The sequence below is a fragment of the Capricornis sumatraensis genome, chromosome 1 (assembly GCF_032405125.1).
Source record: "Capricornis sumatraensis isolate serow.1 chromosome 1, serow.2, whole genome shotgun sequence".
Taxonomy (NCBI): domain Eukaryota; kingdom Metazoa; phylum Chordata; class Mammalia; order Artiodactyla; family Bovidae; genus Capricornis; species Capricornis sumatraensis.
In genome coordinates, this window is record NC_091069.1 from 175562095 (window position 1) to 175577475 (window position 15381).

Here is a 15381-nt window from a genome sequence, read left to right on the forward strand (position 1 = left end):
CAAGGAACTTACCACTTGTTGTTTCCTAGGAATTTTATGATTTCATGTCTTAACATTCAAGTCATTAATCCATTCTGAGTTAATTCTTAGGTATGGTGTAAGGGAGTAGTCTAGTGTGCCCCAAACCTGTTTGTTGAAGAGACTGTCCTTTTCCCTTTTTATATCCTTGGCTCCTTTAATGTGTATTAATTGAACATACATGTATAGCTTCATTTCTGGGCTTTCTATTCTGTTGACCTGTGTGTGTGTTTTTATGCCAATACCATATTGTTTTGATTACTATTACTTTGTAATATAGTCTGAAATCAAGGAGCATGATGCCTCTAGTTTTGTTCTTTTTCAAGATTGTTTTGGCTATCCTGGGTCTTTTGTAGTTCTGCACAAATTTTAGGATTGTTCCGTTTCTGTGAAAAGTGCCATTATAATTATATAGAAATTGTATTGAGTTTGTGTATTGCTTTGGATAGCATGGACATTTTAACATTTTAATTCTTCTGGTCCGTGAGCCTGGAATATTCTTCCATTTACTTATGCCACCTTCAGGTTTTTTAAATCAATATTTTTAGTGTGCAAGTCTTTCACTTCCTTGGTTAAATTTATTTGTAGGTGTTCTATTCTTCATAATGCAGTTTTCTTTTTAAATGTCTGTATTTATTTTTGTGACTGCACGGGGTCTCAGTTGTGACCTTTGTTGCAGCCCATGGAATCTTTAGACACAGCATGCAGGGTCTTTAGTTGCGGCACGTGGGATCTCCCTGGAGAAGGCAATGGCACCCCACTCCAGTACTCTTGCCTGGAAAATCGCATGGACGGAGAAGCCTGGTAGGCTACAATCCGTGGGGTCGCAAAGAGTCAGACACGACTGAGCGACTTCACTTTCACTTTGTGGGATCTAGTTCCCCAACCAGGAATAGAACCTGGGTCCCCTGTGTTGGGAGCACCAAGTCTTAGCCGCTCATTCACCAGACAACTCCTGATGTGATTGTTTTCTTAATTTCTCCTGTAAAACTTCTTAAGTGAAAACTTGTGTTGGGAAAATAAAACTGATGGGTTTAGATACTCAAGCATAGTGAATTACTGAGGACAGCTGTGAAGCCTGAGTGTCATGCTTAGTCTCAAGGTCAATATCATAGCCTTTCCTGACACATACCATGTTGCCCGTGAAGCAGCCCTGAGTCTAGCCAAGCAGATTAATTCTTGTGTTTTTATATTTTTTTTGTACACTGGGATTTGTGGAGAGGATAATTTAACAAGGCATTTATATTTTTCTGCCCCAAGTTTGAGACTTTCCTTTGCTAGGTTCTGACTATCATGTAATTACATGATTTATATACAGCTTTAAAAATAGTAATAATAGATCATTCATATGTTGTTCTTTTTCTTTAACAGGTTGCAGAAATTTTATTTCAAACTGCCCAAAATGCAGAGATCAATTTTGACACTGTGTGTGGAGTACCTTATACAGCTCTACCATTGGCTACAGTTATCTGTTCAACCCACCAAATTCCAATGCTTATCAGAAGGAAGGAAACAAAGGATTATGGTAAAGTAAAAATAGTATAGCATTAAGTTGATTTGTAACCTGACACTTTTAGAATTTGTTCTTCTAGGCACTGAGGTTGATAGTCACCTTGAATATTCCTCATAAGTCCTTTAAGTTGTTATGGCCTTGGAGTGTGTTAACTGTTGTTATAAAGCAACTCCCTTTCCTTTAGAGTCTGGGGATAAAATGCTTTATGTTAACTAGGCAGTTTAAAAAAAGTGCTTTGTGCACCAAATTTATGAAACCCAACGTTTTTACCAGCACTTTCCTCATCAGCAGAATGCTTTTAGAGCACATACTTTCCCAGTGTACTATGTTTAAATTACATGAATAAAACTATTCCCTTAAAGCAATAAAAGGAGTTCCTTGGTGGCCCAGTGGTTAGGACTCTGCATTTCCACTGCAGGAGGCCTGGTTGGGGAAGTAAGATCCCACAAGCCATGAAGCATGGCAAAAAAAAGGAGGGGCCAATGTAAACACCACATGGAATTCTAAATAGAGATTTTTTTTTTTTAATGGGTTCATGGCAGTAGGTTATCAGGTGGGTATTTCAAACATGTTTTAAAGCTGCTGCTAAGTCACTTCAGTCGTGTCCGACTCTGTGCGACCCCATAGACGGCAGCCCATCAGGCTCCCCTGTCCCTGGGATTCTCCAGGCAAGAACACTGGAGTGGGTTGCCATTTCCTTCTCCAGTGCAGGAAAGTGAAAAGAGAAAGTGAAGTTGCTCAGTCGTAAAGCTACATCAGTCTAAAAGTATTGGGACTGACTTCATATTTTATTACACTAAGAATTAATATTTTTGGTATTATTTCTATTTTGTTGCTTTTTTTGATGAGTCCTTTTTACCAATGTGTTCCAAAAATTTTTATGATGAAATCATATTATGTCTGAGATTTGCTTCTAAAAATTACTGGGGGGAGGGTAGGATTGGAATTATAGCTGAAACAAGATTGCCCATGAGTTATTAGGAGGCAAGTTGCTGTATTTGTGGAGATTTGTTATAGTCTTATCTAGTTTTAGTTTATTCAACATTATAAAAAACTAGAATAATATTTTTGCTATAGAGTGGCACAGTGTTTTATCTATATGAATTTCTCCCATAAGGAAACTTATTTCTATTTCCTTATTATGTATCTTCAAAAATACTTCTTAGAATATGATCATTCATTTTAAAATATACCTATAAATACAGTTTTATTTTCTGGTCTAAGTTAAACTTGCCAGTTCTTCAAGGAAGAAAAGGAGTTAGGGGAAAAGACAAAGATAGTACGTGTGGGAAAGTTAAAAGTGGGCAAAACACCCACTAAATATATTCTGCGTCAAAATAAGGCAAATTTGGTGGTGGAAAACACAAAAATGCTTCTCCGAAAACACGGGTTTTTATAGTCTACAGCCTGAGTTATTTACAATTTGTAGGTTATCTGAAAATAGTCTGTAGTAGGGATTGAAGTGGGCCAGTATATTTAGTCACATTACATTATATAATTCATAAGGATGTAGTGATTCATCTAAATGGTTGTTGAATATTTTCCCTCCTCAATTTGTATACTCAAAAGGCCAGTTGTTTTGCTGATCTTGAATAAAGAAATTGTTAATGGAAAAAGGAGTGATTTCATTGATGATATTGTGCTATTCTTTAATAACTTTCACCAGTCCAGGTGATCTTGCCTAAAGAAACCCCATATTTGAAATTTTAATCATAAACACACTGTGATGTTTTACAGAGTTAAATAATTTGCTAGTTTTACTGTAAATATTCTGTATATGTAGCTTTGACAGTTTTGAAAGAGACATTGAACAAAATAGTAAATCATAACACATTGAATATTCATCAGAAATTTTAAAAATATATTTCCAAAGTGGATTATCAGAAAGTATAATTTAGATTATCCACCTTTTCATAAATACATGCCAAATTTATACTATAGATGCATCTTGAGTTGGTTGAAATACATAATTTTAAAATGGAATCAACATAATTTTTTCCTTTCCAGGTACTAAACGGCTTATAGAAGGGGCTGTTAATCCAGGAGAAACCTGTTTGATCATTGAAGATGTTGTCACCAGCGGATCTAGTGTTTTGGAAACTGCTGAGGTTCTTCAGAAAGAAGGCTTGAAGGTCACTGATGCCATAGTACTGCTGGACAGAGAGCAGGGAGGCAAGGACAAGCTGCAGGCCCATGGGATTCGTCTCCACTCGGTGTGTACATTGTCCAAAATGCTGGATATTCTTGAGCAACAGAAAAAAATCAATGCTGAGATGGTGGAGAGAGTGAAGAGATTTATTCAGGAGAATGTTTTTGTGGCAGCCAATCCTAATGGTTCTCTCCCTTCTGTGAAGAAAGAACCCAAAGAACTAAGTTTTGGTGCACGTGCAGAGCTGCCTGGGATCCACCCGGTTGCATCGAAGCTTCTCAGGCTTATGCAAAAGAAGGAGACCAATCTGTGTCTGTCTGCTGATATTTCAGAGTCCAGAGAGCTGCTGCAGCTAGCAGATGCTTTGGGACCCAGAATCTGCTTGCTTAAGACTCATGTGGATATTTTGAATGATTTTACTCTGGATGTGATGAAGGAGTTAACCACTCTGGCAAAACGCCATGAGTTTCTAATATTTGAAGACCGGAAATTTGCGGACATAGGAAACACAGTAAAAAAGCAGTATGAAGGTAAGCATTATTCAGGAACCAACCAGATTCAAAATCCAGCCTAAACTGGCTGAAGAACAAAAGGAAATGTATTGGCTCGCGTGACAAAGTCCAGCAGTAGAACAGCCTGTCAAGCGTGGTTGGATCTAGGAGCTCAAGTGATATCTTTCAGGCTTACTTTCTCCTCAAGTCTCCGCTCTGCTTTCTTCTCTCTTCTTTCTCAGGTAGGCACATTCTTCATGCCTGCCCCAAACCAATCACTCAGGCCTGGGTATAGAATACGTTTATTAACTCACTTGGGTAATACACCTTGCTCCTGGTGATCTGAGGCTATTAGCTTTACATAAACTATTGAAACCTGAGGTACAGGGTTAATTCTCCTAAAGAAAATGGCTGTTCTGATGCCAGAAGAAAGAGACATGGGTTTTAGGCAGGCAAAAATGACAGGTGTTGGCCCTGGAAGAACAAAACACAGTTCTGAATCTCTGGAGAAGGAAAGTTGCAGATACAGAAAATAAGGAAAAAGTAGTATAAAGTGGTAAGATTTATTTTTAGCAGAAAAAGATCTGTTGATACACATCCTTTTTTAAAAGTGTTAAATAGGAACTCAGTAGAGCATACATTAGTAAAAATGCTTCTTTTACCCATTCATCTATGCAAATTTCTGTCGTATTTATGTAATGCTTTTTTGTTTTCACTTAACCTTACAACAGACATTTTATGTTCTTTAATAAGCATCTTTTAAGAGAATTTTTTCTTAAAGTAATACATGCGTATTCTTAAGCTACTTCTTTAAGGATAGCTTTGTTTGTAATGACTTCATATGCTTAAGATATTGACTGTTGAAAAAGTTATACAAGCTTTCTACAAGTTTGCATATAGTTTTTTCAAAAATCGACTTGAGTTATTATTGTGCCTTTAAAATGAATACAATTGCTTTATTGAAATTTGAAGAGCTAGTGAGACCTAAGGAACAGGAAGAAGATTTAAGAGATGATAAGTTCCTGAGATATCCCTACAGAGTGAAAATCTGTCATCTTCAGAGGAATTTCAATTTGCTGTCTTTGACCTCAATACACCTGTCTTCACTGGAGTCCCTTTCCAGTTGCATAAATCTTACTGGTGGTCACAAACATCAGCCTGCAAAGAAAAACAACCAGTTTTGCTAAGTGTAGAGCTTACAAGATTTTTTTCTCCTTATTTCTCAACTAGCTAAGCAGATGGAAAGATGCATTTTTCACAAATAGGTCCACTGATAATTACTAAAATTCTTGAAGTGCTTCACTGTTTCATTAGATGTTACTAGATTATTTCCATACTGTAGATGGTTGGTTGAGTTAAAAGTTAAAAGTTTTTGTTTGAAAATTGACAAACATCTTTTTTTCTCTTTCTTAGGTGGGGTCTTTAAAATAGCTTCCTGGGCAGATCTTGTAAATGCTCATGTCGTGCCCGGCTCAGGAGTTGTGAAAGGCCTGGGAGAAGTCGGCCTGCCGCTGCACCGGGCATGCCTGCTTATTGCAGAAATGAGCTCTGCTGGCACCTTGGCTACTGGGAGCTACACTGAGGCAGCAGTAAGTGACAGAGGAGAGGGACTGGGGCAAGAGAGGCCAGGACTGTGACACTAGATGTTACAGGGAAAGAAAACACCTTCATTTGGGGTCTGTGGAATTGCTACCCAAAACAACAGATCAGCTGCTGTTACTGTGACAGTGCATTGATACTAGTTGGCTAGAATGCACTGATGGTTAATAGCCTTTTATGTCTTACAGCAGACACTAAAGAGATTTGAGTGGTGCTACAAGAGAAACACTGAAACACAGATACTGAGTCAAATAAGCATATGTGTCTGTATGTACCTGGCCTTTAAGATAGTTTCCCATCTCACCATGAGTTGAAATTGGAGAGCTTTTTTCCAGTTTCTTGGAATCTTCCTGAGTCACAAAGATGCACATTCTCACGACAGCAGCCCACGAAGTGGGTTGTCTTTTTCAGTCTTTGATATTGATTGGCGTTCTATAGGAGAGCTCTTAACTAGAGTCCAGACACGGTATTTCGTCTAGTAACTCCTCATTATTAAAAATTCTCACGTGTGTGCTTAGTCGCTCAGTCATGGTCAACTCTCTGCGGCTCCATGGATTGCAGCCCGCCAGGTTCCTACGTTCATGGGGATTCTCAGGCAAGAATGGGAGTGGGTTGCCATTCCCTTCTCCCGGGGATCTTCCCAACCCAGGGATCAAACCCAGGTCTCCCACATTGCAGGTGGGTTCTTTACCGACTGAGGCGCCAGGGAAGTTCTTACAGCACCATACATGTTCTAATGTACCATAGCCAGCTCCACCCCTTGCACACCAGAACAAAATAAGAGATGGAGAATCATCCGGTCATCAAGCTCCTCTTCACATTCTCCTCTGGGCAGGTTTCATAGTTGGATAGTCACCTAGAAAGATGAGATGGATTTGCATATATTTTAAAGACTACTTTTTACAGTAGTAGGAAGTTTTAATAAAATTTTCATTTTTACATGGGAATTTATTTTTCATATTTCAAAGGTTGTGGAACTGTGAAAAACTCACATGGCCCTAGGGCCAGGTTTTAAATAACCCCACCCTTGATTTGACCATGAATGTCTGTGATTTCCCAGCGGTCTTAGCAGAGGGTCCATGAGTCAGTGTTAATGTTTGGCATTCTGGATCTGGCTCAAGGACAATACATTAATTATTGGTAGGTGGTAGTACTTAGTAGCAAGAATGAAACAGTCTGGGCCTCAGGGAAGAACCAAATTAGAAAGTTAGGCAGGGGGAAAAAGAAAGTTAGGCAGACCTAGGGAATCTCCTAAAGATGTGAGGTAATGGAAGAGAAATTGTGGAGGCAGTGTTAAAGTATAGGGAAAGCTGTGGAGGTAAGATTTCTTCAGCTGGCTCTTTATAGCACAGCTGTTTTTATGTGGTGGCTGTCCTTGGATATCTGTGCAAATGGGCAGTAAGACTTCAGTGTAGCTTTATATCATTATAAATGTATTCTAGGGTATGATTTATATCCTTTTTGGAAGTAGGTAGGTCCCTAAACATTGTTAAAATAGGTAATAATGGAGCAACTAGATTTTCGATGCAAATTGTACAGGATTTTTAGTGTTTTTAGTGTTTGCTTATGGGAGAAGGGGATAGGAGGAGTTATTTTAGGGTCTTAGTGGAGCAAGTTATGTAGATTCATATCTAAGATTACCTGTTTAGATATGAGTTTAATATGACATGAGAAAATACATTTATAAGATAGCAAAGTTTCTTACATTTGGTGTGGTTAACTGCTGTCTTGTCATTTGCTTATTACATTCCATTCAGGTGAAAATGGCTGAAGAACATTCTGAATTTGTGGTTGGTTTTATTTCTGGCTCCCGAGTAAGCATGAAACCAGAATTTCTTCACTTGACTCCAGGAGTTCAGTTAGAAGCAGGAGGTAAGCCTATCGATTGGTAATGATTCCTCTAAAATGCTTCTTTTTCCAAGTCAGCAAAATAAAACCTAGATGTACAAAAATAGCTTGCAGTCTAATTTTAGGATGAAAATCTAGAAGGTTACTTTTTATTGTAGTATGCCTAGAAACTGATAATTGTTTCCCAACTGATATTTTTAATATACTGCCAAAAAACAGGTGTTCTATGCTCAAGGAGGAATCCTCTAAACAGAATCAGACATTTGTTTAGGACTTTGCAGAATCTTTGTTGTGCTAATGTTTATTGTGACTTTTCAGTGTGGACATGCATGGTTCTGTCATGTCTTCCAAACTTATCTGAACACATAACACTTTTAGCAGTCTTAGAAATACAATTGCAGTGGCTGAAAAACTGCGAACTTTCTCACTGATAGTCTTGAGTTAATAAAGGAATGATCTAGGTTAATGTCCTATGGAACTCAATAAAGCTGCTTTTTTGTGTTAGCTTTTTATTGAGATATAGTTGATTTACAATGTTGTGTTAATTTCTGCTGTACAGAAAAGTGATTAAGTTATAGGTGTGTGTATGTGTGTATACTGCTGTTGCTGCTAAGTCGCTTCAGTCGTGTCTGACTCTCTGTGACCCCATAGACGGCAGCCCACCAGGCTCCCCGTCCCTGGGATTCTCCAGGCAAGAACACTGGAGTGGGTTGCCATTTCCTTCTCCAATGCATGAAAGTGAAAAGTGTAAGTGAAGTCGCTTAGTCGTGTCCAACTCCTAGCGACCCCATGGACTGCAGCCTACCAGGCTCCTCCATCCATGGGATTCTCCAGGCAGGAGTATTGGCGTGGGGTGCCATTGCCTTCTCCCAGGTGGTGCTAGTGGTAAAGAATCTGCCTCCCAATGCAGGAGATGTAAGAGACTCAGGTTCGATCCCTGGGTTGGAAAGATCCCCTGGAGGATGGGATGGCAACCCAGTCCAGTATTCTTGCCTGGAGAATCTCATGGACGGAGGAGCCTGGTGGCTGCAGTCCACGGGCTCACAAAGTGTCAGACATGACTGAAGCGACTTAGCATGCATGTGTGCATGTGCATAAAATGACAGTTTTACCTCTTCCCTTCCAATTTGGATACCTTTTCTTTCTCTTGTCTGATTTCCAATACTATGTTGAATAGAAGCGATGAGAGTTGGCATCCTTGTCTTGTTCCAGATTTTAGCAGGAAGGCTTTCAGCTTTCCACCATTGCTCTTTTTCTGCACCTATTGAGATGATCATGTGACTTTTCTTTGTCAATGTGGTGTATTATGTTGTTTTCGTATATTGTACCATCCTTCTGATCCTGAAGTGAATCTAACTTGGTCTTGGTGTATGGTCTGTTTTATGTTTGTTGAATTGGGTCTGCTAATATGTTTAGAAATTTTGCATCTATATTCGTCAAAGGTATTGACCTGTAGTTTTCTTTTCTGGTATCCTTGTCTGGTTTTGGTGTCAGTGGGATGGTGGCTTCATAAAACATTGAGTGTTCCCTCCTCTTCAGCCTTTTGGAAGAATTTGAGAACGATCTGTGTTGAGTTTTTCTTTATATGTTTGGTTGAATTCACCTGTAAAACCACATGGTCCTTAAGTTTTGTTTGTTGGGAGGTTTTTTTTTTTTTTAAATTACAGATTCTCTTTCACTTCTAGTGCCTGTTCACATTATCTGTTTCTTAATTCAGTTTTGAAGAGCTGTGTATTTTCATCTCTTCTAGGTTGGCAAATTTGTTAGCATAGAGTTTATAATATTGTCCTACAGTTTTTGTATTTCTGCTGTATTAGTTGTTATTTCTCCTTTTTTATTTCTTCTTTGGGCTCTTTCCTTCTTAATAATCCAGGCCAGAGGTTTGTCAATTTTGTTTAACCAAGTCTTGGTTTCACTGATTTTATCTATTGTTTTTTAATCCATTTCATATTTTTCCTCTCAGATCTTTATTATTTCCTTCTGCTGGCTGAGGCTTTGTTTGTTCTTTTTTCTAATTCTAAGTAGTAGGTTCTGCTGTTTGAGATTTTGAGGAAGGCTTATATTGCTATGAACTTCCCTCCAAGAACCCCTTTTGCAGCATCCCACAGATTTTGAATGATTGTGTGTAAAGTCCATGTAATTGTTTTATTCTCATTTCTTCTGTGGTTGATTTTTGTTTCATGCTGTGTAGTCAGAAAGATTCTTGAAATAATTTCTACTCTCTTTACCATTTAAATTTGTTCAGGCTTTTTTTGTGTGTGTGCCCTGGTATCTGGTCAAGCCTAGAGAGTGTTGCACTTGAAAAGAATGTGTAGTGTTCTGAAAGTATCAGTTCAGGCTAACTATCCTATTGTATCATTTAGGATCTCTGTTGCCTCACTGACTTTCTGTCTACAAGATCTGTCCATTGTTGTGAGTTTGGTGCTAAAGTCTCCTGTTAGTATTTATGTATTTAGGTGCTCCTATATTCAGTTCAGTTCAGTTGCTCAGTCGTGTCCGACTCTTTGTGACGCCATGAACTGCAGCACACCAGGCCTCCCTGTCCATCACCGACTCCCGGAGTTTACCCAAACTCATGTCCATTGAGTCAGTGACGCCATCCAACCATCTCATCTTCTGTTGTCCCTTTCTCCTCCCACCCTCAATCTTTCCCAGCATCAGGGTCTTTTCAAATGAGTCAGTTCTTCGCATCAGGTGGCCAAAGTATTGGAGTTTCAGCTTCAACATCACTCCTTCCAATGAATACCCAGGACTGATCTCCTTTAGGAAGGATGAGTTGAATCTCCTTGCAGTCCAGGGGACTCTCAAGAGTCTTCTCCAACACCACGGTTCAAAAGCATCAGTTCTTCGGAGCTCAGCTTTCTTTATAATCCAACTCTCACATCCATACATGACTACTGGAAAAACCATAGCCTTGACTCGATGGACCTTTGTTGACAAAGTAATGTGTGCTTTTGAATATGCTATCTAGCTTGGTCATAACTTTCCTTCCAAGGAGTAAGCGTCTTTTAATTTCGTGGCTGCAATCACCATCTGCAGTGATTTTGGAGCCCCCCCTCCAAAAAGTCAGCCACTGTTTCTCCATCTATTTGCCATGAAGTGATGGGACCGGATGCCATGATCTTTGTTTTCTGAATGTTGAGCTTTAAGCCAACTTTTTCACTCTCCTCTTTCACTTTCATCAAGAGGCGCTTCAGTTCCTCTTCACTTTCTGCCATAAGGGTGGTGTCATCTGCATATCTGAGGTGACTGATATTTCTCCTGGCGATCTTGATTCCAGCTTGTGCTTCCTCCAGCCCAGTGTTTCTCATGATGTACTCTGCATATAAATTAAATAAGCAAGGCGACATTATACAGCCTTGACATACTCCTTTTCCTTCCAGTTCTAACTGTTGCTTCCTGACCTGCATACAGATTTCTCAGGAGGCAGGTCAGGTGTTCTGGTATTCCCATCTCTTTCAGAATTTTCCACAGTTGATTGTGATCCACACAGTCAAACGCTTTGGTGTTGTCAATAAAGCAGAAATAGATGTTTTTCTGGAATTCTCTTGCTGTTTCCATGATCCAGCAGATGTTGACAATTTGATCTCTGGTTCCTCTGCCTTTTCTAAAACCAGCTTGAACATCTGGAAGTTCACGGTTCACATATTGCTGAAGCCTGGCTTGGAGAATTTTGAGCATTACTTTACTAGCGTGTGAGGTGAGTGCAGTTGTGCGGTAGTTGGAGCATTCTTTGGGATTGGAATGAAAATTTACCTTTTCCAGTCCTGTGGCCACTGCTGAGTTTTCCAAATTTGCTGGCATATTGAGTGCAGCACTTTCACAGCATCATCTTTGAGGATTTGAAATAGCTCAGCTGGAGTTCCATCACCTCCACTAGCTTTGTTCGTAGTGATGCTCCTATTCTTAGGTGCATGCATATATGCTGACAGGAGTAAATATCTTCTCGGAGTGCTTATCATTATATAGTGTCCTTTGTCTTCCTTTGCAGCCTTTGGTTTAGAGTTTGTTTTGTCTGCCACAGGTATTGTGCTTTCTTGTCATTTCCATTTTCAGGAAATATCTTTTCCTATTCAGTCTCTGTGTGTCTTTTGCCCTAAAGTGGGTCTCTCATAGGCACCATGTTGCATGCTGGTTTTTAATCCAGCTTTCCACTCTGCATCTTTTGATTAGAGCAGTTAGCCCATTGACATTTAGGATAATTACTTTTTTTTTTTTTTTTACTGGAGTATAACTTCTTTACAGTGTTAGTTTCTGCTGTACATCAGTGTGAATCAGCCATATGTATACATATATCCCTTCCCTCTTAAGACTCCCTCCCACCCCTCTCGATCATCACAGAAGCAAGGTCAGTATTCATAGGTGTATTTATTGCCATTTTCAACCTTGCTTTCTGTATTTGCTTTTTCCCCTTTTTTCTTTAGCAGTTTGGTGATTTCCTTTTATTTTATGCTTTCGTGCTCTTTTTGTGAATCTATTTTGACTTGTGCTTACCCTGTTTTTCAAGTATGTTAACCCCTTCATATATCTACTTACTTTAAACTGGTAATCATAGACTCAAACACATTCTGAAAAAAAATCTACATTTTAATCTCCTCCCTCATTTTATGATTTTGATGTCCTCTTTCACATCTTCATATTTATCCTTTTGCTGTTCATTGTGGTTATTGTAACCTTCACACAGGATTTTTTTTTAATCTGTATACCAGCTTTATTTAAGTGGTTTACTTTTTGACTAATTTTCTTTTACTATAACTTTTCTATTTAGGGAAGACCTTGCAGTATTTCTTTCATAATAGGTTTAGTTTTACTGCCTTCTTTTTTTTGCTTGTCTGAGAAATTCTTTATCTCTGCTTTTATCTGAATGATAATGCTGTTGGCTAGAGTATTCTAGGTCATAGATTTTTCTCTTTCAGGACTTTGAATATATATTTTGCTACTCCCTTCTGGCCAGCAGTGTTTCTGTAATCAGCTGATTGTTTTTCTCTTACTGCCTTTAAAATGCTAACGTTTGCCATTTCAGTTATGTCTTGGTGTAGCTCTGTTTGGGACCCTCTGTGCTTCCTGTACCTGGATATGTTTCCTTCTTTAGTTTGGGAAGTTTTCAGAAATACTTTAAAATATATTTTCAGTCCCCCTTCTTCCCACCAGGAGGGTGTGGAAGCCTTTGGTCTTTCACGGTTCCCTCCAAGGGGTGCAGGTCCTGTCCAGATTCCTTTCTTTTTTTTTGGTCCTACCTGGTTATGTGGAGATTCTTTTTGTCCTTTCAGAAGTGTGATGTCCTCTGCCAGCATTCTGTAGGTATTCTGTGAGACTTGTTCCATGTGTAGATGTAATTTTTGATGTATTTGTGGGAGGAGGCGAACTTCACATTTCTTCCATCTGGATCACTCTGGTTTGAATGGGGAAGAAATGGTGATCTGGAAATATTTTTCCTGAATTAGTTATTGTATGAGAAACCTTGCTTATCACAAGTATGGGAGTTTATTCCACTTCCTATCTCTTTCCTTAAGACTGGAACTGTGAACATCTGGTTCTCAGCAAAACTGTTTAAGATGCAAGCAGTTCTGCTTCTTAGAGTATGGAGAATGTTTGTGTACATGCCAGCCCATGTTTCCACCCAGAGGTGGGGCTTCCCAGGTGGTGCTGGTGGTAAAAAACCCACCTGCCAATCAGGAAGCATAAGAAACATGGGTTCAATCTCTGGCTCAGGAGGATTCCCCTGGAGAAGGGAATGGCAGCCCACTCCCGTATTCTTGCTTGGAGAATCCCGTGGACAGAGGAGCCTGGCGGCTACAGTCCATAGGGAAACGAGTCTTACATGACTGAAGTGACTTGTGTATGTGCTTGCTGCTTGTTATGTTTCCTAAGGTAATCTAGAGTTACCTTTTTTACAACCCCTTAGTGTATCCTAGTTACAGTTGGGCTGTAATATGTTCAGTCATTTCACTGTGGATACACTTGAACTTTTTATAAACTTAACATTGTTGTACATATATTTTGTACATGTAGGGTATTTGGAATACTTTTATTAGGCTAGAAACCCTTTGAGGATGAGATCTCTTTCTGAAGAATGCATATACTCTAGCACAGTACCCCTGTGCATCATAAATGTTCTATAAATACACAAGTGTTGACAGGATGGATAAATACACTATATAGGAGCAGATGCAAGAATTGGTGTTTCTGTGGATGGAATGATAATATTGAGAACATAATGAATGAGACTGTAATTTGGTAAAGCTTAGTTGCTTTTAAATCCTGAAATACTTCAACTGTTGGATACCTATTAACCTTGACAGAACTAATTATTTTTTATAAACAACACTTAAAATGAAAGTCATCCTTTTTGGGGTTTTGCTTTCAGTTAAGTAGTTTAAACAAAAAATATTGCAGGTTAACCAAAAAAAAAAAAAAAAAGTAGATGGTCCCCTGGGACTAGAGAATAGTGAAGGTGTCTGCTGGTTTTCAAGTTTCACATAGGTTTGATATACTACAGAGTAGGCCTCAGCAGAATGACTATTAAGACCTATTTAAGACTTGATAATAGTTGCCTTGATTTAGGTTATACCAGAATGGTCTAGTGGTTTTCCCCACTTTCTTCAATTTAAGTGAGTTTGGCAATAAGGAGTTCATGATCTGAGCCACAGTCAGCTCCTGGTCGTGTTTTTGCTGATTCTGTAGAGCCTTCTCCATCTTTGGCTGCAAAGAATATAGTCAGTCTGATTTCGGTATTGACCATCTGGTGATGGCCATGTGTAGAGTCTTCTCTTGTGTTGTTGGAAGAGGGTGTTTGCTATGACCAGTGCATTCTGTTGGCAGAACTCTATTAGCTTTTGCCCTGCTTCATTCTCTACTCCAAGGCCAAATTTGCCTGTTACTCCAGGTACTTCTTGACTTTCTACTTTTACATTGCAGTCCCCTATAATGAAAAGGACATCTTTTTTGGGTTTTAGTTCTAGAAGGTCCTATAGGTCTTGAAGACCATTCAACTTCAGCTTCTTCAGCATTACTGGTTGGGGCAAAGACTAGGATTACTGTGATACTGAATGATTTGCCTTGAAAATGAACAGAGATTATTCTGTCATTTTTGAGATTGCACCCACGTACTGCATTTTAGACTCTTTTGTTGACTATGATGGCTACCCCATTTCTTCTAAGGTATTCTTGACCACAGTAGTAGATATGATGGTCATCTGAGTTAAATTCGCCCATTCCAGTCCATTTTAGTTCACTGATTCGTAAAATGTCAGCATTCACTCTTGCCATCTCCTGTTTGACCTCTTCCAGTTGGTCTTGATTCATGGACCTAATATTCCAGGTTCCTATGCAATATTGTTCTTTACAGCATTGAACTTTACTTCCATCACCAGTCACATCCACAACTGGGTGGTGTTTTTGCTTTGCTCCATCTCTTCACTCTTTCTGGAATTATTTCTCCACTGATCTCCAGTAGCATATTGGGCACCTACCGACCTGGGGAGTTCATCTTTTTGCCTGTTCATATTCTTCATGGGGTTCTCAGGGCAAGAATACTGAAGTGGTTTGCCATTCCCTTCTCCAGTGGACCACATTTTGTCAGAACTCTCCACTATGACCCGTTCATCTTGGGTGGCCCCACACGGCATGGCTCATAGTTTCACTGAGTTAGACAAGGCTGTGGTCCATGTGATCAGATTGGTTAGTTTTCTGTGATTGTGGTTTTCAGTCTGTCTTCCCTCTGATGGAGAAGGATAAGAGGCTTACAGAAGCTTCCTGATGGG

The 15381-nt window shown here is 39.2% G+C and overlaps 1 protein-coding gene across 1 annotated transcript in view; it reads left to right on the forward strand.

Annotated features, from left to right (window-relative positions):
• UMPS (uridine monophosphate synthetase) overlaps positions 1–15381 on the forward strand; it is a 45557-nt gene that overhangs the window by 17042 nt on the left and 13134 nt on the right. Inside the window, exons 2-5 of the mRNA XM_068975154.1 lie at positions 1390–1543; positions 3539–4210; positions 5585–5760; positions 7528–7642. Of these exons, the coding sequence (XP_068831255.1) occupies positions 1390–1543; positions 3539–4210; positions 5585–5760; positions 7528–7642 (1117 nt within the window). The remainder of the gene's footprint in view (positions 1–1389; positions 1544–3538; positions 4211–5584; positions 5761–7527; positions 7643–15381) is intronic.